Raw genomic sequence first — 23,237 nt, forward strand, 5'->3', positions numbered from 1 at the left:
ACCAGGCAGAGAACTGCTCCAGGTGTGAACCAGAGCAGTCAATACTGGGAACACGGGGAGAAAAGATGATGGTCTTGCCTAAATCCCCCAGACTTTTTTAAATGGCTCATGTGGGGACAGAGACATTATTAAAGTGGGAGCGTCCACAGATACTCAAAGCTGCTTTGGGCCTGGCCCAGCAAGCAGAAGAGCGGTATGTGTGACCCACTGGGTCACCTCAAAGTGAAGGCAAGGTGGAGGTAGAGGTCAACGGCATATACCGCTGCCCTTTGGCTTCTGGCCGGGAAGCTTGCTTTCCTCTGCTCTCCTTCCCACTACTCTTCTGAAGCTTTGCATAAGCTACTCATCTATTTCCGTCTTGTTGACTGAGGGCTTTCATATTTGACTTAAGAGTTGGATGGAACCGAAGCCACTCTGACCACACGCAAGGTTACATCACTATGCTGAGAAGGAGAGTACTATACATTAAGATCTATTCTCTGCTGGCTTGGAATTTATTATTTCCCATGTTTCTACGACCAAGAAAATGACAAGAGAATTGGGGATTGTGCTGAGATCCAAATAAATTCCAGAACCCAGCGCTTGGAGCAATCACACAGGAGCAGCAGCACACTGTCAATGTTGATGATAAACAGGAGCCTCGGTTTCCACCCACAGATAGCAAAGAAGAGAGCAGGTCAACAGACCTGAGTTTGAGTCGGTGTTCTAGCACTTGTTGGTGGACAAAGAATCTCTTCCCTCAGATTCCATTCCTCAGGTAGAATGAGACAGCAATAGTTACGCTCATGAAGTTGCCTGTGAGCATTATGGTATATAACCCAAATGCAATTACTTATCAATTATAAAGCTACAATCATTACAATTCATATTTGTACTAAACACACAAAGCTATTTACTATAAATTAAATTGGGTAAGTTTTGGCATGGCCTATTATGGATTTTTTCATTAAAGTCTAAATGAAATAAATCGACTTTATCATTTTTAGAAATAGGAGGGGAGCTTGCTTTGGAAAGCAAACTGCTCTATCACCTTGGAAAGTTTTCTTTTTCCTCTTTTATCGATGGCTTCAAATGTTTGTCTCTTGCCCTGTAGACTCAAAACTAACTGTCGACCCCAAAGAATACTTGTCTGTATGGATTCCAACACTTGACATTCACCAATTAGAAAAAAAACTTAGAAAAAGATTAACTCATTGAACATAACAATAACAAGGGCATCACATGTTAAGGGAAATAAGTTCATCATTTTTAAAAAGTTGCATTTTCAAAAAGTTTTAGTGAGAGACAGGATTATTTTACACCTTTGCAATCTCATCAGTAAAGGCTTATTGGGGACGACCAACTCTCACATCTGCTTCTGCATTTGAACTGTTGCTGTATGTTTTCCCCCTTTGAAATACAAGAAGAATTCACCTTTACACAGATTTACAGTAGAAAAGACAGAAGGCTTCAATTGCTTCGCACATAACTGTTGATATTCTTGAGGCCACAGTAAAATGTAATAAATATTACTTTGTGTTTGGTAACAAGACAAAATCTGAAGCCATTCAGTAACCTTTGCATCCTTCTTGGCTGAAAATCTGTCAGTCTGGATGGATGTTTAACATATGCATGAGTTTGGCAACCTGCTGGGGGTATGGCTCATTGGAATGTCTTGGTTCACTGAGCTGTTTGTTAGATCTTGCTGTCAGGGCTGCCACACTTTATCACACAGTACCAAGTGCTCCATTAAGACCACCACTGAGCCCATCAGAAGCCTCTCCAGCTGTGAGGGAGGTAGAAAGTGCAAAATGGCAAACACAAGTTTTCCAATACGACTTTTAGTGAAATCTTGAATTTTTACTTCAAAACGAATGGCCCTTTTTTGCTTACTTTCAAGGAAAAAAAGTCCAGTTCCTAAGTGGGCATTGTCATGGTCCATATGTCAACCACCATTTCAAACAGACACAGATAATTCAGTCCCCACCTGCACACTGCGGTAACCACCTTGCTGCCACTGAATTGGCATGTTGCTGTTATACCATCAGTGTAAATGTTGGCACAGTGCAACAGACAAAGGACTTCATGGGACTACTAGAAAACCACTTTTCACTTCAACCACCTCCTGAAAGAGTCTCAGGGACCACCCAGGGTCTGCAGGCGGTCCTTAAGGGCATCACTGTCTCCAGCGGTTACTGGATTCTTAATTCTGATGGTTGGGCTCCCTCAGCTTTCTAAACAGAAGTTTCTAATGTCCAGTGAATTTGTATGTACACAGTAGATATGGGTGTGTTAACAAGAAAAGGTATTTGCAGCATATTGCTGAGTAAAAAGAAAGTCTAGTATTTATATTATAATCTCATAAAATACATAGACATGTATATATTAGAATCTTCACATGTACATGTATATGTACATATATAGTATGTCTTTATAAATGTCATAATTTGAATACAATTATAGCTGACTGTTTTGTGATGGCATCAAGAAACAAACGCAGGCTGGCGGAATCACTTGTGGGTTAAAGAATTTACCACTCAAGCCTAAGGAGATTGTAGAAGAGAGAACAAACTTGTCTTCCGACCTCTACACCCATGCCATGGTGTGCACCCGCGCCTGCACTCAGATACACACACACGCACACACACAGCAAAACAAAACATTCACGGAGGCTGGCGCGATGGAGTAATATTTTCCTTTTTGTTGTAAAGCAATTTTTTTCAATAAAGGCATCCATTAAACACCGACGATACGAGCCAAGCACGGTGGTACACACTTGTAGCTAGCACGTTGCTTCTGCTGAGGCAGAAGGATCACTAATTCCAGACCAGCCTGAGGTATACAGTGAGATCCTTATTTAACAACAAAACAGGAAAACAAAACACCCTCCCACACCGGAAAGACACACGCTGTACTTTCTTTGTGTTTTTTCTTATCAGGAGAAACTGTTTCTTTACCATTTTAAACCCTTCCCATGGGGTGTGGTGCTTGCCATGGTAACTTAGTTGTTCCTGTTAAATCCTTACTCAGTTTTCCCGTGAGGCTCCCCATTTGCCTGCATGACCGCTTTACAAGAGCACAGGAGTTATTAAGACTTTCTGTGAAAGCCAATACCTGCTTCCAAATCTGTGTTCACAGTGATAGTGCCAGTCGCTGTCCCTCAGCACTGTGAATCATACATCGTTCACTTCGGGATTTTAATCAGTGATTACACGAATCCCTCGCTGCCTCTCAAGTTAATATCAGCCCCACACTCTGCTCTGTGCTGTTCAAGAGCATTTCTCCCTAGAATGTTATGGCAGCCTCCCTGAGGGAGACCTGTAAGATTCAGAATTGGATTCCTAAAGAGGAACTCAAAAAGAAAAATGCAAAGATTGACCTTGTGGACGGAGGAATCATTCAGTCATCGGGAATCTGCAGCTTCCTAGAGACGTCCCTTGCAATGCTCTGAGGATGCGTAGATGGACCTGAACATTCCTCAGAGCTTTGATGGCAACATGGAATTATTTAAGATTATACCAAAGTGTTCCTCTTCCAGGGAGCAAGAGTCACCCAAGCAGGGCCATAAGAGGAGAAGAATGCAGGTCAGATGTCCTGTGCACCACATCGCCACACTCAAGCCTCTCCTCTTGCACAGTTTTGTCCTCTGACAAGTTAAACACTAGTGAAATGCAGTGGAAACAACTGGTTCTTACTGTTTTTAAAACCAGGCTCAATTTGGTGACACTTGACTAAATACGTTGCTTTTCAATACTTTCTACTCCCTGAGCAGTTCAGTTCTTAGAGTTGCATGAAGAATTCTTGCTACTGATACCTCTGAAAAGCATTTCTACAGTGAACCCTTTCAAATACTCTACAGCACTGAACAACTTCACATTGTCTTTCTGAAAACAGACTCACTCTGTTCTGTCACAGAGAAAAGAGCAACAAGAAAAGTTTCGATGTTGCTTAAGATTTCACAGGGTGCTGACATGCTTCCCTCACTAAATACCAAGGGTTCCTGTTCATCAGTGTTCTCTCTCTCAAGTTCTTGTTTCATTTTTTGTTCTGAAATACGCACACACAATTAATTTCTAGGATTGTGGTAGCCCAAGTTTGAATGCTGACTGCAAATGGATAGATATCACATCACTTATAGCCATCGGTGCTGAAAGGTAACCCTGTGAGTCTGCTCTCTGTCAACCCATGCCTTCCCAGGCCCCTGGTTGCCACATGCTGACCTCAGTAGCTCCAAGCTGCCCTCCTTGCCCCCAGCCTTGTTCCAATCCACTTCCCACTTGTGTCAAGAATAGACAGCATAAGACATCAATCTCACAAGGCTGCGCTCCTGCTTGACTGAATCTAGCATCTCTGGTTATAAGTGGATAAACACTGAGCCTCTGTCCCCTTCTAGCGCAGCTTGGCCTGAGCAAACTCATAGACACTGAGGTATTCTACCTTGCATCCTTTCAAGATAATCTTTATTACTCAAGTACACAATTTCTAAGCATCAAATCTCCTTTTGATGGAGTCAAGGATTCTCACAACACTCGAGCTCTATTTCTGGCAATCTTGATGTAAGTTGTTCCAACTTTACCCTTCCAGTACGAGCTGCCCTATTTTGACTTATTGGCAATAATACCTTCGAATCAAGCAAGGTGTGTGTTTGATGTTTATGCTAGCATGTTGTGTCTGATTTGGGTTTGGCTAAGTGTCTTCTGGACTAAGGTTTTAATTTCTTAACAGATTATCAGAAGATAAACAAGCGATCTGTGGCCTCAGACCTTTCTGTCTTGCTTTGGACTGGAAAACCTCTCTCATCAGTAGGTGCCTGGAAATTCTCATTCACAAAGATGAATAGGGAATCCAGAGGAGCAGGAATTCTGGGAATGACCTGACTTGTCTGTAACGTGGTCATTGTGAGCTTACACGCAGTTGTATAACAGGAGTAAGCAAATCAAGCCTCTAGGAAACCGACCTGAAAGACGGAGAACTGCTTGTCAGTGGGGAATGTCTGTGACTATCAAACTTGGGGGACAACACAGCACAGCATGGGGAGTTTGCCTCTGGGAAGAGCTCCCATTCAGGAGCAGAAAAGTTACTCTGAGCTGTCACAGCTCAGTGCTGATCCATATGAAAATTTTAAAAATATATAGATAAACCTCAAAGGTCATTTGAGTCATATTGGAAATGCTGATTGTAAGTGCATCCCTCACACGGTGCAGCATCAACAAATCTAGAGTTGGTTCATGTCAGGAACAAAATTTCATAGACAGCTTTTGTATCAAACCTGTGCTGGTTTCACGAAGGTACGAAAACAGAAAAATAATATAGTAGGGTATAAATTGCTTATAGAAGCCGCCTCTTTTTACTTTTTAATAAAGTAAAAACATCACAGTTTTCTTTCACCGGATTGTAAATGCACAATGTGTAGAACAGTTGTTATGAAAGATGTCAGCGGCAGGTGTGGGAGGCCAGGCGCACCCACGGCCGTGGAGAAAGAAAGGACCCAGTGGAGAGCCCAGGGTCAGCCCACCTGTACGTGAGAAGCTGTCACATGGCTTTGTCCCCACAAACAGTGGCAGTGCGGAGAATAGGAATCCTGTCACCAGGGCTGCTGGGGCAGACATCAGCCACCAAGTTCCGATTTTAAGTGCAGTGGCTGTTATTTATCTTATACTTCAAAGATACAGTGCAGACAGTTTTCTCTTTCTTAGATGTCAGGGCTCTCGGGGGAGGGGTTGTGGGAGTAACATTCACTTAGCAAGATTGCTTGCTGTCTCACACCAAGGCCCAGCCACCTTGGGTGGAAGGTGGTGGATACAAACTAGGGAAGAACACAATTTCCTCTTCCCTTGGAAACAGCTTCAAGACTGCACCACACCGGGTGAGCAGGTCATAGTAGACCTTTGTTCACTTACTAGCATCTTTGGATGGGAAAATAAATGTATTTATTCGCGCTGCATTTACACTGCCAGTAAAGAAGAATCTAGAAGGAAGGAGAATGTTGGGTTAGTGGTGGAGAGAGCTTTGCAGAAGAGAGAAAATTCAAATCAGAATGCTCCGTATAAAGCATGTTTGTTTTGTGTTGGCTGCTCCTTTGAATGTGGTTTTGTTTGCTCTGGAGGGTGAGGGAAGGTTAAGAAAGGGTTTGTTTGTTTATTGTCCGAGAACATTGCTGAATCTGACATAATTGGAATTTCCAGTGTAAGTTTTGCTTTCTGCCCACCTGAAATGCGACCCAAGTGCTGCTCCTTAGCCAGAGTGGCCCTCTGGAAAGCCACCGGCCACTTGAGCCCTGTCCCCTGCTTGAAGCTTTGTCTGCTTGTTTCTGAGGTAAACACTTCAATGTAGCCCAGAGCAGAGTGAAGCCCTTCCCTGGTTCAGCTGCAGAGACCTAGAGATCAAAGGCTATGAAATTGAAGTCATGGTAATTAACATCCACTCTCCTTACCTATCAAACCACAGATTTGTCTCAAAGACTTGAGTTGTTTGATCACTTGCTTTTGACTTAAAACTATAAAAAATCCCAGCCCTTTTGATCAGAAATCCTCTTCCCCTAATCCAAGGGAGAGGACCTACTCCAGCACTCGATGTTGGAAATGCTGTGAACTGATCTGATTTTTAAATCAGTGACTTGCTGTGCAGGAGGAAAGGTTTGACACTTGGTGCATTTGCACTGGGAGTTTGCTGAAACAACAGCTTTGATTTGGGGAGTTTTTAAAATAAACCTTAAAAAACTATGCTCAAATATGAAAGCAGGTAGTATTTTTCACAAGCTTGGGCAGGACAGCCATGAGGAAGTGTCCTAAAAGGATGATGGCGGAGCTGGGGAGACGTGGACAGCCGCTCAGTGTAACATCTCTAAGCCTCCCGGTGCACCTGAAGCTTACTGTGGGCAAACACTGGAAAAGATGTGTCCGGGGCTGCCAACCTGGACCACAACAACATGACACTGCGCGATCCTAGTAGACAATTGTGTTAGGGAATTCCTACCTTTGAAAAATAATACCTTTCATAGCTTCACAAACTCCTTAGGCTAGTATCTTAAAAGTCCAAGATCCATGTTAAAAACTTAAAAAGCAACAATTACGGATTGAGTGACCACAGATGGAGATGATTACAGAGTCCACAACTAGTCACAGAGAACAAGTGTCTGTGAGATGCCCAGTCCTAAGTGACACATCTACAATGGAACCTCTACACCTAAGGTTCATGGAACACAGTGGAACAGGGGGTAGAGAGAACACTAATGCATCTCTCAACTCTCACAGGTGAAGCTCCCTCATGCAACAGAGGGAAATAGACACAGAAGGCCACAACTGGCCAAAGTCTAGCAAATAAGAGACTGTGGTGTGTGTGTTCCCAGATAGGACACCTATTAAACTTCACCCACCCAGGGCTCAGGGACAGTTGAGGACAAGGGGGCGGGAAGATTATAAGAGCCAGGACTGATGCATGACCATAAGGAAACAGAGTCCTCCAGGGTCCTTGGAACTTGCTCATATGAACTTACAGCAATGATGACAGCGTGCACAAGACCGCACAGACTCAATCCGACAAAAACCAGCATAGAGCTGGAGAAATGGGCAGGAGGCCCGAACCTTACCTGGGAAACTATTGGCAACTGATAACCGCTGGGTGAGGGAGAGCTGATCTTCTTTAAGGACTGGTGCTAGTTAGGCTGACCAGGCTCCAGTGGATGAACTCACACCTAGGGACACCTGGGGACACAAACTTGACTTGATAGGCTTTAATATAGATGACATAATGCATGGAATCCTGTGGGCTGGCTATTGGGGCCAGGGCAGGTAGGAGAGGGATCTAACTATGGTTAAGATCTGTTGTACGAAATGCACAAAAATCCAATAAAAAATGCCCAGTTCATGACAGTTTTCCCCTTTAGAATAAAAGGGGAAATTAGCCTTAAAATAAAAAAGGATTACTAAATACTGGGACTTATGCCTGTGATTTAAGTGTAGTTTAGAATGCCACAGCACACTTGATGTCTTTGTCTTTTATTATGTAGTTGTAGGGGTGGATCTGTGGGCCTTGTGTCTTGCTTGTCCGTGCCTGAACCAGAACAGCGAGCCCTGTGGCCGCTCTGTTTTACCCTAACATGAGCACCTCCGTTGGAGGTGGGGGTGAAGGGTCCTGGGATGACTTTTATATATATATATATATATGCTAGATATTTAAATATATATAAATACATATATTTCTTTGTTAAAATCCCACATTTAACAACTCTCTACAATAAGTCAATAATGATGATATTGTCACTTCAGGAGGTTCATTGAAAAATCAGATTTGACAACTATCTTGCTAGCTGTCAAGAAAATCCCCGTCTCTTTAAGAAGCCTGCCAGGGCTCATGACCTAGGGGTGGAGATGCTCTCAAGCTTTACTTTTGGAAGAAACTGACCTCCTCCCTGTTTCCTGTTTTCTCTTCTCATTATTTATTTGGCTGTCTCTGCAGTGGCCTCTGTGGCTATGCTGACACTGTGAACCTTAGAGAAAAAAAAAAAAAAGAATATAGGATCAAAATACTGTCAGGTTGATCAGGAGCTTAATATCTTAAGGGAGAGGCCAGAGGACAGGGGTGTGTTAAATGCAGTACACAAAATAAACAGCCTGACCACACTCACCATGAGACATAAGCAATATCTACAATCAGTTCTCCATATTTAAGAAAGAAAATTCAAAACTTTATTCCAGAGACATTATGAAGGAAGGACAGAGCCCTGTCCAGCTTTTTTTCTGCGATTCTGTGTTTAAATAAAACCTTCCTGTGACAATTACACAGCTCTCTTAACAAATCATATTTTATCTTTTTAATTATGAAAGAATTCATTTTTATTTCAGAAAGCACTCTCCAGTTTAAAGGAACAGGCATAAATCATGCATAATTCTGCTCAGAGAAAAAGTCCTTTAGCATTTGGCATAGAATTTTCCAGACCTTTTTTCTACAAAGACCATAATTAGACATGTTAAAAAGCCGTTTTTGTCCGAAAGGTCTTCTAGCCTCATGACTTGTCCTCTCCGACTCTGCCGGCTAGGTTTTCACCTTTTTACGTTTTTGCTTCTTTTTCTTGAATTATAAACACGCTCAAGACTTACATAAGGGGAGGCTGGGGCTGTAGCTTCCCAGGCGCCCTTTCTTTACCTCCTGTCTGCCCACCAGCCGTCTCGCTCCCCTTTGTATCCCAGCTCTTGCCATGGAGATCACCCCCAGACCAGAGCACCCCGTCGTTCGTCTGACTCCCACCCTCACTTCTCCTCATTAATGACTTCTGATGCCTCATACAAGGCACACCTGTCGCCACTCATCAGCACGGGCATCCCCCCCACCGCACTGACTGCTCCGCCTCTTCCGCCGTTACTGGGACTTCTTCTGCCTCTTTGAAATACAACCATTCTCCAAGCCTCCGAGCTGAGTCCTCAATTCTGTCTCGGCATTTTCTTCTTAAAGCAAACGTATCCACCCCTGACGTTTTCTTATCCCCATCTGTCCCTCTCCTGCCCTTACTACTCTTCTGCCCAAATGGTAAACTGGATCTTCCCACATGGAGGAACTTGCCAAAGACACCACAGACCTAGCAGGCAGCTGGTCAGCCTACGACCTTCCTTCCCAGGCCTCCCCTTTCTGATTATTACAGGATTGCTGGTAAGTTTGATAACGGATCTTGATTGCAACGGGTTTAGAAAGAAAGAGAAAGTAAAGAATTCTTGTGAGGAGTAGAGACTGTTCTTTCTAGATTAGCGGTGAAAAGAGAAAAATTAAAGACCTTGCAGAAAAGGGAGATGAGGGAAACCCTACGCATTTGCGGACGGTGGGAAGGAAGGCAGTGGCGGATGGGACGACACAGGAAGGCGCTGTCTCCACGAAGCTGGACTTTTGCTTTGATAAACTCGTGCCTGCCGTGAGTCATTCAGCGAAGTAGGAACCAAATCATAACGAACATCTTTGAAGTGTTTATATGAAATCTTTAACCTTTGCATTTATTTTGACACCTGGAGTTGGGTAAAAATTGCAATTGGCCAATTTGTGTGGTTACGTAAATCAGTTTTTCTTTTCTATAAATCCCATTCCTGACACCTATGAAGAATACTTTTAATTCAGTCTACAAACAATTTAGATCTTTCAATTGGAACTCTAACTTTTTATTTTGTGGGAGTACTGGGGACTGAACCAGGGTCTCGTGCTGGTAAGCTCCTACCACTGGGTTTATCTCCAACCCGAAAGTCTAACCTTTTTGTACACTTGTCTGCTGAGATGAGCGACTATCTTCATCAGTCGGCTCTCTCTTGCTGTCTTGGTTTTTCTGTGGAATGAATCTCATGTCCATAGCTACAACATCACCATCATACAATTTCCAGCTGCGGTCAGTTACTTAATTCACATGAGCAGACCCATTTTCCGGTTCTGCTCTATGGAAAAGAGGCAGAAGGGTAGAAGAGGTGCTTCACAGTAAGGAGAGGGGGTGGACATCTGCACAGAGCAAAGTCACCAGGTGGGCTTCGTGCTTAGGAGAGCTACAGGCGCCATCTGATTGGACAGTATTTCAAACAGTGTCAGCACAGAGCACTGGGCAACCTTGTTTCAGGTTAGTTGAATAGAATTCGGAGTGGTGGGTTCAGAATGGCATGGGGAGGTGGGAGACCCTGTGTTTGAAGTTTCAGACGCCGGACAGCTACCCTGGGCTGAGAGCTGCTTCCATCAGGGAGGCAGACTGGGCCTGTCCTTTCTTCCCTCATTCTATCACTTCACCTCCCAGCCTTTCAGTTCCCTGGCTCCAATGCTTCCTTCTCTGCTGCACTTCGTGAAGAGAGCACAAAGGCCCCCACAAGGCTGGGGTGAGAAGGGCCTAACCCGCTGCCTCAGTGAAGCTCTAGGCTCCAGGGTGGTGCTCCCGCTGTGGAAGAGGAGGAGTGGAGGCCATGATGACCCTGTGGCTTCTCCTCCTCCCACAAAGCCCTGCCCCCTCACACTTGGACAGTGGAGAGCTTAGTTTCCTTCCTCCCTCTGGTTCCATCCTCTGGCTAATGTGCCAGTGCCCGCGGAAGCTCTGGGCTTGCTTTCTGCGCTTAGCAAACGAGCACAGAAGGAAGGCAGGGCTCCCTGGCTGGGAGGAGGGAGGAGAGCTGAAGATCCCAGCCTGGGCCGGCTCAGCTAAGCAAAGTGGGCAGCTCAGTGCTTGAAAGAGGATTTTGCTCGCACTAGGTATAAGTAAGTGGGTGACTGTATGGCTTGAGGAAGGGTGCGTGCCCCTGGGGTCATGGGCTAGATTTAGAAAATGTCGTTTGGTTCTAAAGGGAAGCCGTGAGGTTGCTGGTTCTGTGTGCTTTCGGTGCTGTGTGGAGGCCAAGCACAAAATCAGAGCTCTAAACGCCTCCTCCCACTAGTGGAAAATGCCAACTTCTATTTAGAGTAGTGGTGGAGAATCTCTGTTGCTGACCCCTCTCCTGGGAAAATTTGCTACTAAATCAGATAAGGGAGTTGGGGTCAAATTGAAGAGGTGAAATTTGATATTGGCAGACATTGCAGTTTCTTGTTAAGTTCTGTTGACATTGTTCTCTCTATAAACAGTTGTTGTCAAGAAAGTCTGGGGCCAGGAGAAAGGGAAAATTGAGAGCTTTTGTGGCCAGGAGGCAGAATAGTCCATATGCAAAAGGGATCAAATACAAAAAGTTATATAATAAATAATAAGTGGGTTTAAAAAGAAAACATTAAATAGGAATAGAAGTCAGGGGGCATAAAAGTGCATGGGTGAAAGTTAGGAAAAGAAACCTTCATCCCGCGTCTTTTGTAGCAGCCAAAAATTTCACAATGTTTACAAAGTCAGGACAATGATTCAGGAATTCTTCAATTATTGTCGTACATTATTAATATTGTTGCCGGGCAAGATCTGTGGTTCTCTGGTCAGCGAGTCCTGGCAATGAAGCCACTGCCGATGGTGCAAGGAATTCTGGGATGTCTGACAGTGAAATGGATGGAAGGGCTCACATTCCATCTCTACTTAATGCTCTTTTGTCCAGAAACCGGGTCATGCAGATGAGCTCCTTGGTACGTATTCGGATCAATATGGGGAAAGGCGTTTCTGAGTGTTTTGTATCAGAGGGTCTCTGGGCAGGATCTGATGGCAGGCAGTGATTGAGAGGATGCGGAAGCCAAGTCTGACAGGAAGAAAGTCGGCTTGGCTCAAGCCAAACGTGTTCTTTTTTGTGTCCCATCAGTTCTGAGATGGAAACTCAACTGAGGGCTGAGGAAAGACAGGAACACGTGGCAGAGTCACTGATGTGTGAGTGGAGGTTGGGGTTTTGTTTCTGCATCCCCAAACTTGAAGATCCTGATCTCTATGTTAGAGTAAAAGACACAAAAATAAGGTTTATTTATGGGGAGGAGAAAATATATAAATTCATATTTTTAAATGTTATAAAGGGGAGGAAAAGATAATTGTGTTCTAGAATATAAGACAGTCACAGCACTAAAATGTGTAGCCCCAAAGGAACACAGCAAACTGATGTGGCACAGTGGACTCCAGCTTAAGAGTTTACTCTCCTAATTGTGCTTTCTGTGGTTAACATCGAAAGCAAAGTGTTTTTTTATCTTGGACTTTAGAAAACTGTGTAATGACTTTTTTCCCCCCATTTGTCATTGGTATGAGGAGGTAACACTGCTTTTCTAGAACTCCTACTGGGAAAGGAAAAAGACTAAACACACCACCATTTTTTGTAACATGACAGAAAAGTGATTGCTGTGATCTGAGTCCTTTTCCAACTTTAGAATTTATATTTATAGATTTTGCTATAGAGAAGATGATAGCTAAAGTGCGGTCATTAGAATAAAAAATAGTAAATGCTATAGAGAAGATAGCTAAAGTGTGGTCATTAGAATAAAAAATAGTAAATGCTATAGAGAAGATGATAGCTAAAGTGCGGTCATTAGAATAAAAAAAATAGTAAATGCCAATAAAGTGCACTTTTAGATCTGTTCTGCTCCCTTCCCACTTTTTTAGCTACCTAATTTTGAAACTTCATAAAAATTATTTCCATTGTTGGTATGCACGTGACTTATTGAAATATTGAAAATCTGAGGATTCATTGCTAAGTTATAAAATACTTCTCTTGTTCTTAAACATATATGACATTAAAATATAGCATGCAATAGTTGAAATTTTTAACATGGTGTAATTCTAAATGAAGTTTCTGTCCTTGAGAAAACTGTGTTACAATTCCTCATAGAACTGATTATTTATCTCAGTGTCCAAGAATCTATTAGGAAACTACACGGTGAAGGAGAGACTTAAGAACACAGAAGGAAGAGCCACAGGCAGGCTTTGGATGGGAGGGGCTACACAGGGATGCTTGGTGCATGACTATAAGACCACAGTTTGCTCTACATGAGAGATTGGCATAAAAGATGATGCATTGTGACTAGGGAAAGGACAAAGTACCTTTATCTTTAAGAGTTATTAAATATAAATTAAGATTATTAATAGAAAGAAACTAAATGACGGTTTAAAATTGTTCTTTCACAAGAAAAGTAAAGAACAAGGCTATGGGAAGCTAAGCGGCGATGAAGACCTCGAAATAATTGTTGATCCGAAGCAGGTAAGTGAATGCTTCCTATGTTTTCTGTTCTTCACTGTAGACTTTTGACAGTGGAAGTCTGCAGGTGTGGAGCCCTCCCTGCCAGATGAAGTAGCCTGTTTAACTGAGGCCTGTTAACAAGATAGATTTTGAGAGCAGCTAAGCATCTGCTGTGATGTCTCTGCCCCACCAACTTTGGTACCATGCCAGGGTGTGTATTCTGCGTATAAGAACAAGGGAGCTAGGGCAGATGAGAGAACTTTGGGAAAAGAAAGGCTCTACTTGAAAAGAGTCAAAATAACAATGATCATTGGATTATGAAAAAAGACTTAAATAAGAACTAGAAAGTATATTATTTTGAAAACGAGAACCACTGTATTAGGGTGTGTCTTGTAAAACAAAGAATGTGATTAACAGAAAGGAAAATAAAGGGCTTTGAAAATTTGAGAAATTTAAACATAAATCTTGCCCAACCTAATTTTTCGGATTGCCTGCAGTACGCATAAAGATGATTTGAAATGAAAACAGGTTGCTGAAGAGTCAGTGACATTGCCCATCGTTTGGGAAGCCTCTACCTTGGATGTTATATTGGGCCCATAAGGTGCAGTGAAAACAGTTTAATGAACCATAAACGGTGGCGTAGTGAGGAGTGGACAGCATCCAGCCCTCGACACTGACTTGGCTTTAGCTTTTAACATCTTTGTTAACCGTCAAGAAGACACTCTAACTGCACATCTATTTAAAGCATTGACTCTGAGGGTGACATAAACCCAAGTGTCAACAGAATGATGAATTCAAAGGTCTGAGCAGATGGAGACATTAGGAAGTAGTCATAATTTACAGAAAGGTGTTGAACTTAGACAACTTCCTAATCATGCAGTTTGTTCTGAACATAGTGACTGGATTGAGGAAGCCATTGTGGGAGCATCCGACAAAAAGGGGCCGGGTCACCAGAAGGGAGCAGTAAGCCGCTGACTTGGAGACTGGCTTGTTGGATGATTGAGGGAGCTGAAGTGTCTCCGGAGACCCTGGCCAGAAGTGCAGTGTGTGGGTGTGACAGGGCTTGGTCCCCCCCCCCCCCCCCGTGTTTCAAGTGACTCTGTGGCTCCTGAGTACAGCAGAGCAGGGGTGTGAGGCTACTTACTGCCAGGCAGTCAGTTTAGTTAATAAGGTAAGTGGTACCCAAGCTTTCACCATTATTTTAATTATGCCAAATTACTTGGGACATGCAGTCTAACCTCTCCCAGACTGTGATTCTCATTAAAGAGCAGACCTATCTGATGAGCAAACCAGTAAAATATAACAAAGTACACTGTGAGAACACAAATGCACACTTTTTTTAAATGAAGTTATTTTATTAATCATATAAAGGCAAATTCTTGCTTTTTTACTTCCTTGTTCTCTTCCTCCTCAAAGCTTTTATTTTTTCCTTTTATTGCATTAAATCTTTGTATTTTAACTATGATATTGAGGAAACTACAGGATTATGTACTGAGATATTTTTGATGAGGAACCCAGGAAGTTATTATTCATCGTTTCCTCGCTAACTTTTCCAAAGTTTACATTGTTGTGATTAAACCCTTCCGGTGCTGCCTCACAAGACCTGTGCTGAGCCATTTGTGTTAAAACACGATTCAAATGTGAGTCGTTTGAGGCAGGCATGGTGGCACACACCTTTAATCCCAGCACTGGGGAGGCAGAGGTGAGTTCCAGGCCAGCTGGGGCCGCAGGGAGACCCTGTCTTTAAAAACCAAAATAAATAAATAAATGTAAGAATGTTTGAGTAGGAGCTGGCCTTGAGTGGCTCCTGGAAGCCAGTGAGTAGAGTCCATCCCTGTGGGATGGGGCGTGTTGGACGTTGAGTCATGAGAAAATCCTAGGTTGGAACAGTGACACTGCTGACACCTCAAAGGAAAACATTGTGGAAAACACTGTAATTAGTCTTCATAGAACTATAAAGCAGGGGCTGGAGAGGTGGCTCAGCAGTTAACAGCACCTGCTGCTCTTACAGAGGACCCGGGTTCGGTTCCCAGCACCCACATGGCAGCAAGCAACCATCTGTAACTCCAGTTCTGGGGTGCTGATGCCCTTTTCTGACCTCCATGGGCATCGCATGGTACATGTGCACTTGCATACATGTAGACGATACTCTCATACACATTAAAAAATTAAAAAACTACAAAATAGCTATTCCTGTTTAAGAAGTTAACGATTAAATATATGGTTATATGAATGCATCATGTGCTCCAGAAACCTAGCATCTCACGGACATGACATATGTAATATATCATGAAATTATACACATATATATTATATGTATAACAAAGTTAAAACTCTGTGCCCCTATGTACAATTTTGTCAAAAATCTTTATGCTTGATCTATTTCTTCAAAAATGTGGTGGAAATTTATTTGTCAGTCCTCATGAAACTCCACATGGCTTTCCCAGCGAGTGACGTCAAAGAAGACCTAAGGAAGATAAATAAAATAATGGACACTGTGATGGGCAGAAGTCTGCTGATCTCACTAAATCCATCACTTAGCTTCCATCACCCACAAGCACTGTGCCAGCTGTACATCGGTTCATCTGGCAGGTGATTCGCAAGTCTAGTACTTCCACAGAAAGCCCACAGCCTTGTTTATGTAAGCAAATCATTGGTAGAAACAGCATGTGAGATGTGGGGTTTGTCCTTGCTGGTTGCCCTCATTCAAAATGGCAAAAGATGACTGTTATTTCAACATAGAAAACAGGAGTAAATTTTGGAAATGGTTAAGGTTTTTTTCTTGAAGGGCAATAATGTACTTCTCTACGAAAATTTTTTTGAAATTTCTATTTGGAATACATATTGTTAAAAATTACAAAGAATTCTTGACCCAGTATCCTAAAGTAATATGTAAGAGAGAGAAAGAAAAAGATATTTAAATTTAAGTGTGTTACATTGGAATCAGAAAACATTTTTCACCAGACAGTCACAGTCTTTAAGCTTCAAATATAAGAAAGTAAAAATGAATGTATTGTAATAAAATCTTGGTGCTGCCCCTGAACTCCAGAGAGTTGACATAAAAATTACGTATCTAGTCTTAGTGAATGCTATATTTGGCTTTCTAAAATAAATATTAAAAGAGAAATCTTAGATATATACTTATCAGTTTTATCATCAAAATATCTTTTCTTGATTGGAGGAGACAAGGGTCTTGTTTGGAAATCAGCCTCATGCAAACACAAATTATTTTCTGAAATTATTGAAATTTCAGGACTGAGATGGATGAAGGTAGATGTTTGGTACCTTTTGTAAAGACTTTAAAACTTTAACCACTTTGGATAAGTAATAAATTTGTTCTATTTTAAATTGCCATTTTAATTAGAGGCAACTCAAGATTTACTGTACGATGGGTGTATAGGACTTGTGTCTAAAGTGTTTTCAAATTCTAAGTAAACTTGAAGGAAGAAACAAAGACCAACATAAAAAAATGTGGGATTTTATGGTTATGTAAACAATACAGAGCTAAAGATTTGAGCACACAACAGGGTGCTTGCATGTAGTTGGCTAGTTGGCTCTGGGACTCAATGTATAGAATATCATGATTGTGTAAAGAATGAAGTTACAGGTTCAAGCATTAAAAATACATATTCAACACAGTGCTTGGGTCTAGAATGCGTGGATCTAGTTGGTTCTCGGAGCTCACATTGGCTTCATGTATCTCTTGGTGCATAGAGGTTCGGAAATGCCTAATACTAACCATTTACCAAGGAAGCATGCACAGCAGGTCAGGGCAGCAGTCTCTCGAATGCAGTAGCCTCAGAGGTGCCTGCTAGGCTTGCTGGGTCCACCCTATGCATTGCTGAGTTTGCGATGTGGAGAAGGGCTAGAGACCGGAGTACTCAGTTACTGCTGACCGATGCATTTTGCAGATCACATTCTGAGACCCACCTTCAGAGAAAATAACTATTACATTCTAAAGGAGGAAAAAATATATGTGACAAGCGATAGGTTTGACATTCTTCAACTGGGCATTTTGGAAATCTAATAACTAGAATCCGTGGAATGTAATGACAGCTGAAATGCAGAATGCACAGCCCTTCACAGGGCCCTTCTGGACCCAAGCCTGCAGTCGAGCTGAGGTCCCTGTGGTAGCCTTGTTGGTCCTGAGCCTATTGGAGCTCAGATTTCTTGTTTGTAAACTGATATTCTGCTCTTCCCACTGGAGTTTATCTGAGATAAAAAATGCAGAAAGACCCAAAGGTACAGACTGTATCATTTGGATTAGCTAGCCATCCCTGCCCACGCCTGCCCCTCCAAACTAGCAAACCAGAGCTTGGAGCTGGAGGGATGACTGCAGTTTCGTGGAGTCCCTGGCTGTGTGTAGGGAGCACCAGAGCCATCCATCCCCCAGTGTCCCTCCCCAGAGCTCTGTACACTCTGTGCCATTACTGATCACCTATAATAGTTAAGGAGTGTTTTGCCTCCGTGGTCTAATTACATAAAATAGCCATCTAGCTAGTCATTACTATAATTGGCCAGCATTTATTATTGAACTGGAGTAAAGATCTCCACAAACATTCCTTAACCATTTACTTACCTCTTGACCTCTCAACATTTCAGAAGTGTTCTTCCAGGAAAGGCTTCTATAGAATGAGGACAGGAAGACAGCTGTTGAAACCACTTAGCTTTCCTCCCATCCTCCCCAGGGGCGGCTTCTAGCACAAGAGCAGCATCTGGGTCAACGCACATTCCCCTAGTCTAAAACCCTTCTGAGTCTCTTAAAACTTGTTAGGGAAACCTTAGCAGAAAGCAGTGGACACTGGAGCCATTTTTCAAGGGTAAAGAACCAAAGCTGAGCCACCCTTGTGTCTCCAACAGCCACAGTCTTTTTCAGTGAGATTGCCTTCTGTTCCAGTGGTTGTGTGGAAATGAATTGGGTCAAGGAAATCAAGGCCAACATGAAATAAAAATGAAAGAGTAAGAAACAGATTAATGGGAAAGGCCCCCAGCTTCCTCCAGTGCTAGCAGATTGCCTGTCCTACTACCGTGAGCAGCTGACTGAGTCTTAGACTCATAAATAGGAAAAAGGGTCAGGCAATGTATGTCACTGTCTTTTGTACTCTGCACCGTCTGGTCAGTACTTTCTTGGCCATACGAGCGTGCTGGCTTAATTTAAATATAATTCACCCCCCCACTTACCTCTGGGGCTTACAAAGTAGTAGAGCCTGTCTCTTGGTGACATATGGAACAGTCTCTATGGTACCTTCCCCAAACTCTATACATGGTCAGCAAGAACAGAGGACCCACCCGCCCCCACTCAGTCTCTGGAATTGCAGAAGGAGGCCGCCTGTTCTGCCTGGGGAGCCTGAAACAGGGGACTCAGTGACACTGAGAATGCACCTGTGATGCTCTGATTGAGTTCACAGCAGGCACAGGCTCATTAGCAATTTCCTCATAAAAGCCTGATCAATGAGAAATGGTTAATTGAAAAGAAGCCAGACTTATTGGCTATGTGTGAAATCAGCAACAGCATAAACAAAGACCCATGTCTATAGTCCAATCGATTCCATCTTTTCTGCAAAGTTATTTATCATCAGCAAATATCGTCAAAGGGGAGCAACGTTCTCCACTGGGTTAAACAGAAACTCACGGGAATGAAGACAGGCTGACCCTATATCTTTGTCCTAAATATTTAAGAAATACAAAGATAATTCCAAAATGCTGATAACAGAAGGGGAAATGCCTCAGGAATGCACAATACGTTACTCTGTTCTCCTCAGAAACTCACAATATAAACTCAGGTTTAACTCACACATTTCTGTTTAGTCCACTGTTTCCACTCAGCAGCACCAAACTCTAGGAAAACCTCAAAGGGCAAACTCGATATCTTCATTACTGACTCTTCTGACAGCTTAACTGCAGCGTGAAGTATTAGGCCAGAAAACACAGCGGGCCGCTCGTCCCAGACAGACACTGAGGCAGGCTGGAGCACTGAGCAGGACCCCATCACCTTGCCTTCTCCGTGTGGCTTTGCTGTCCCAAGCACAAGAAAGCCGTTTGAGTTTGCCGCGCCCCGTGCCATCATCTGTCTGGTGGAACCCCGCTGTCTTCCCTGGTGTCTGTTGTAAGGCTCCCAGAGAGACACTTGCTTCGAAAGTCATGTGTCCTATGGTCAGAGCCAGTCTAGGGGCCCTGCTTAGGTCTGATGCTCTCTACCAACCCAGGCTTCTTGAGTAGAGAGTTGGAAATAGGTGTCATGTCATAACGTTCACTTTATTTCCACACGTGTCCTGAGCATTCTGCATACCTTCTGTGGAGAGGCGCTCCAGGCTAGGGTACGGGGTCGGGGGACCCTCTGCCGCACCACATACACGGCACTGTGAGCATCACACACGCCTCACCAGTCTCATACCTTTCCAGTCAGAAATCTGAGAGAGAACGGGATGGCCGCAGAGGAGCAGTATTATTTTGGGAAAACTAAGCTGCCACTCTGAACATAGGCTGTTGTGCTGTAACATGGGGTGGGGTGGGGGGGAATCTACTTTGCAAAGTGACTGAGAGGATTGGACAAGGCCCTCAACACAGAGACTTAGCACTGCGGGTGAAAAGCTTCAGTCCTGAGTGGCAGACCCTGGGCAGAGGGGTGGTGTGATTGACAGCAGTAGTCACGGGCTTATTCTCTGGAGAATCTCTTGTATTGGGAGTGGGGAGACCCAGAATTATCAGGATTCAAAGCAATGTGCTCTTTTCTGGCATGAACTTGTCACCCCAGAGCAGGGCAGCTCCAGCCTTCCCGATTGCCATATTGTTGGGAATGAACTTACAGTCACCACATAGTAACTGTTCAATAAACACAATTAATCTGCTTTGTTTAAGTGCTTACAGCAAACCTTAAGATTTTAAATGGTATGAATCAAGCAAAACAAACTGGGTCTATGCATAGCCTTTGGGGACCCAGCTTGTGACTAACTATACCCGGAGACTCTAAGATCACAGGCAAGTGAGACGTGGGCCTGGCCAGCTCTCCAGTCACCTCTCTTGTTTCATTCCAGTTTTACAATTTATCCCTGAAAACCAGCCCAACCTAGCTGCTGATCTGATTAAAATAATGTGTATTTTAATATAAGTTACAGCTAGCCTTACATCCTTCAGGGGCTCACTTCCCTAAAAGGGAACGAGCTAACCTAAATTCCCACATGTTCACAAGCAAGAGGTGTGGCCGATGATAGAACAGGGTCCATCCACTCAGGACTGTCTTTTACTGTCTTCTCTTTGCCAACCTGCCACCTCAGTGAGCAACAACGTCCCAACACTAGTGATCGGCAAGCAAGCACCCCTCTCCCCTCCCAGTCCATCACTCCCAATTTTACAGTGATGCAATTCACCAAGACAGTTGCTACCACCATGAGAGATACTGTTTCTCCTCCAATTCAGCATCTTTCTTTTAAAGTATTAACATAGCTACAACTTGTGTTTCTCGCATTTTTAAAAAAGAAAAAAATTGGAGTTTCATGTTGGAAAATGTCAAATCCTTTTCAAACACCCCACATTCCTTTTCTTTTCCTTCTTTTAAATGTAAGGGGTGAAGGGGCTGGAGAGATGGCTCAGCAGTTAAGACCACTGGCTGTTCTTGAAGAAGACCCGGGTTTGAATCCCAGCATCCGTATGGCAGCTAACAACTGTCTATAACTCCAGTTCCAGGGGATCCAATGCCCTCTTTTGTCTTCTGTGGGCATTGCACAACACGAGTGCACTTACACACATGCATAACACTCATACACATAAAATAAGATTTAAATAAATAGATGTAAGGGGTGAGTGGGCTAGCCATGCCCAGGAGACACCATTGCACAGCACTCCTCCATGTCCTTTGGCTCCGGGATTCTTTCTGCCCCCTCTGGGAGACTGTGGAAAGCAATCTTCCTTTGCTGCTGACTTTGGGCCAGGCTGCCTGTGCTCCCTCTCGCCCTGACCATGTCCTTTCTGTGCTTTGGTTTCTCTCACTCTCGGCAGCCAGGCGTCTTCTGCTGCTCAGCGGCAGCTCTGATCTCTGCCTCTGGTGTCTCTGGACTGAATCTCTAGACACACAGGGTCTGACAGAAGTGCGGCTTTTGCAAACCTGCTTCTTCTGGATGCCCCAGCACTTCTCTCTCCAGAACAACTCTCCAATTCCGTCACCTCCGTTTTCAGTCATTCATCTGGTTCATGGTCCAGCCCCAGCTGGGGCTCTGAATCTTGCTATCTCCTGATCGAGGACACACATACCCAACACAAATGACCGTTCAATACAATTGCTATTTACTCCTCACCAAAGTATTTTCTGGCCAAATGATCTCATTCTTCAGTACATGAATGAATGACTTGTTAAAGGGCTGGTGGGAGAGGGTGCCATCTCAGCTTGTACTGGGTGATCTCAATAGAAGAAAACATGAAAATATTCATTCATTAGTTTTTGCTAACAGAATTATCTCATTTGTATAATTAATGACTAATTAATGGATTTATGTTGTACAGAACACTAATCACAGAAGCAGTTTCTTTCCAGTTAAGGGTTGTGCAGTCACAGCTCTCCTGCCCTCCCAGTGTCTGCCTTTAAACTGCAAATGTGTTCTTGAGAGAGACACATTCATTTCTGTGAACTCTGGGAGTCGTTCCGAGAACAAAAACGAGCCAGGTGCATCTAGTGGCATCCAATAATCAAAAACAGTTTAGTACAGGATAAAAGAAGTTGAACCTTGCAAGTCGGGTAAGATATTCTGAAAATTTTAAACTAAAGGTTTAACATCTTAGAAATTTTGTCAAGTAACAACTTATTTTCTCTAAGTGAATGAGCAGTTTTACCCTTCTATTCAAACTCCAAGAAAGCTGATTTAACATCACACCCTGTGATCAGGAGGTTTCTGAACAACGGTCCTTTAGAGGACTGATGCTTCCAAGGTCCGAAATTAAGTGCAAACTTTGGGCAGGAAAGTGCTTACCACCAGACCTGATGCCCTGAGCTTGATCTCTGAAGCCTGCATGGTGAAGGAGAGAAACCAACAACCACAAGTCATCCTCTGACTTGTACACGTACACCACAGCATGCGCTCAAGTGTGCGCGCACACACACGCATACACACACATATACACGTAAATATAATTTTAAAATTAAAAACAAAAGTGAATAAAAAAATTTCAGGACATAAATTTCTAGGCAGGGCCTGTGGGCTGAGCCTGGCATCCAGAGCTGATGCCCAAGGTCCCCGTCTGGTGCCACCCCAATGCCAGATCCCATTCACCAAGTAACTAGAGGTACAGAAGCCAGCTGATCTTCCTGCCTTCCAGCCTGCCATACCTCTGCTCTTGCTGTTCCTTCTGCCCAGGCATGTGCACATGTGACTTACTACATGTTTCCATAGATGTGCTAGGAATGGAGTGTGTAGAGAGGTACAAAAGGCCCCTTGCAGTCCCAGGTGACACTGGCTCCTTGGTACGAGAACACAGAGGAGCAGAATCAATCCTTGCTGGCCCTGCAGCCGGCAGACATCTGTCTTCGTCCTCCTGGTGTGGCCGTGTGAGAGGAAAAGTAGAAGCAGACATAAAGCCCACTCCGTAAAACGAAGAGCAAGCAAGCGGAAAATAGGAGATGCCACAGCCTGGGGAAATGGGGTAGTAAGTAGCTTTGCCCCTTGCATTCTGAGGCCTGGGTGTGCTGGGGCCAGAGTG

General features: G+C 43.5%; 1 protein-coding gene across 10 annotated transcripts in view; it reads left to right on the forward strand.

Annotated features, from left to right (window-relative positions):
• Pex5l (peroxisomal biogenesis factor 5 like) overlaps positions 1-23,237 on the forward strand; it is a 208,812-nt gene that overhangs the window by 53,041 nt on the left and 132,534 nt on the right. For 2 of the 10 annotated variants that reach the window (XM_008838647.2, XM_008838650.2), the window contains exons 1-3: positions 11,000-11,181; positions 11,865-12,024; positions 13,500-13,571. The exons of 2 other annotated variants lie outside the window; for them this stretch is intronic. In XM_008838647.2, coding sequence (XP_008836869.1) covers positions 11,932-12,024; positions 13,500-13,571 — 165 coding nt within the window. In that variant the 5' untranslated portion in view covers positions 11,000-11,181; positions 11,865-11,931. Of the gene's footprint in view, positions 1-9,354; positions 9,625-10,999; positions 11,182-11,847; positions 12,025-13,499; positions 13,572-23,237 lie in introns of those variants that run through there. 6 more of the 10 variants (XM_008838646.2, XM_008838649.2, XM_008838652.2 and 3 more) reach the window with 4 other exon arrangements.

This window comes from Nannospalax galili, unplaced genomic scaffold (assembly GCF_000622305.1).
Source record: "Nannospalax galili isolate Female #2095 unplaced genomic scaffold, S.galili_v1.0 scaffold179, whole genome shotgun sequence".
Lineage (NCBI taxonomy): Eukaryota > Metazoa > Chordata > Mammalia > Rodentia > Spalacidae > Nannospalax > Nannospalax galili.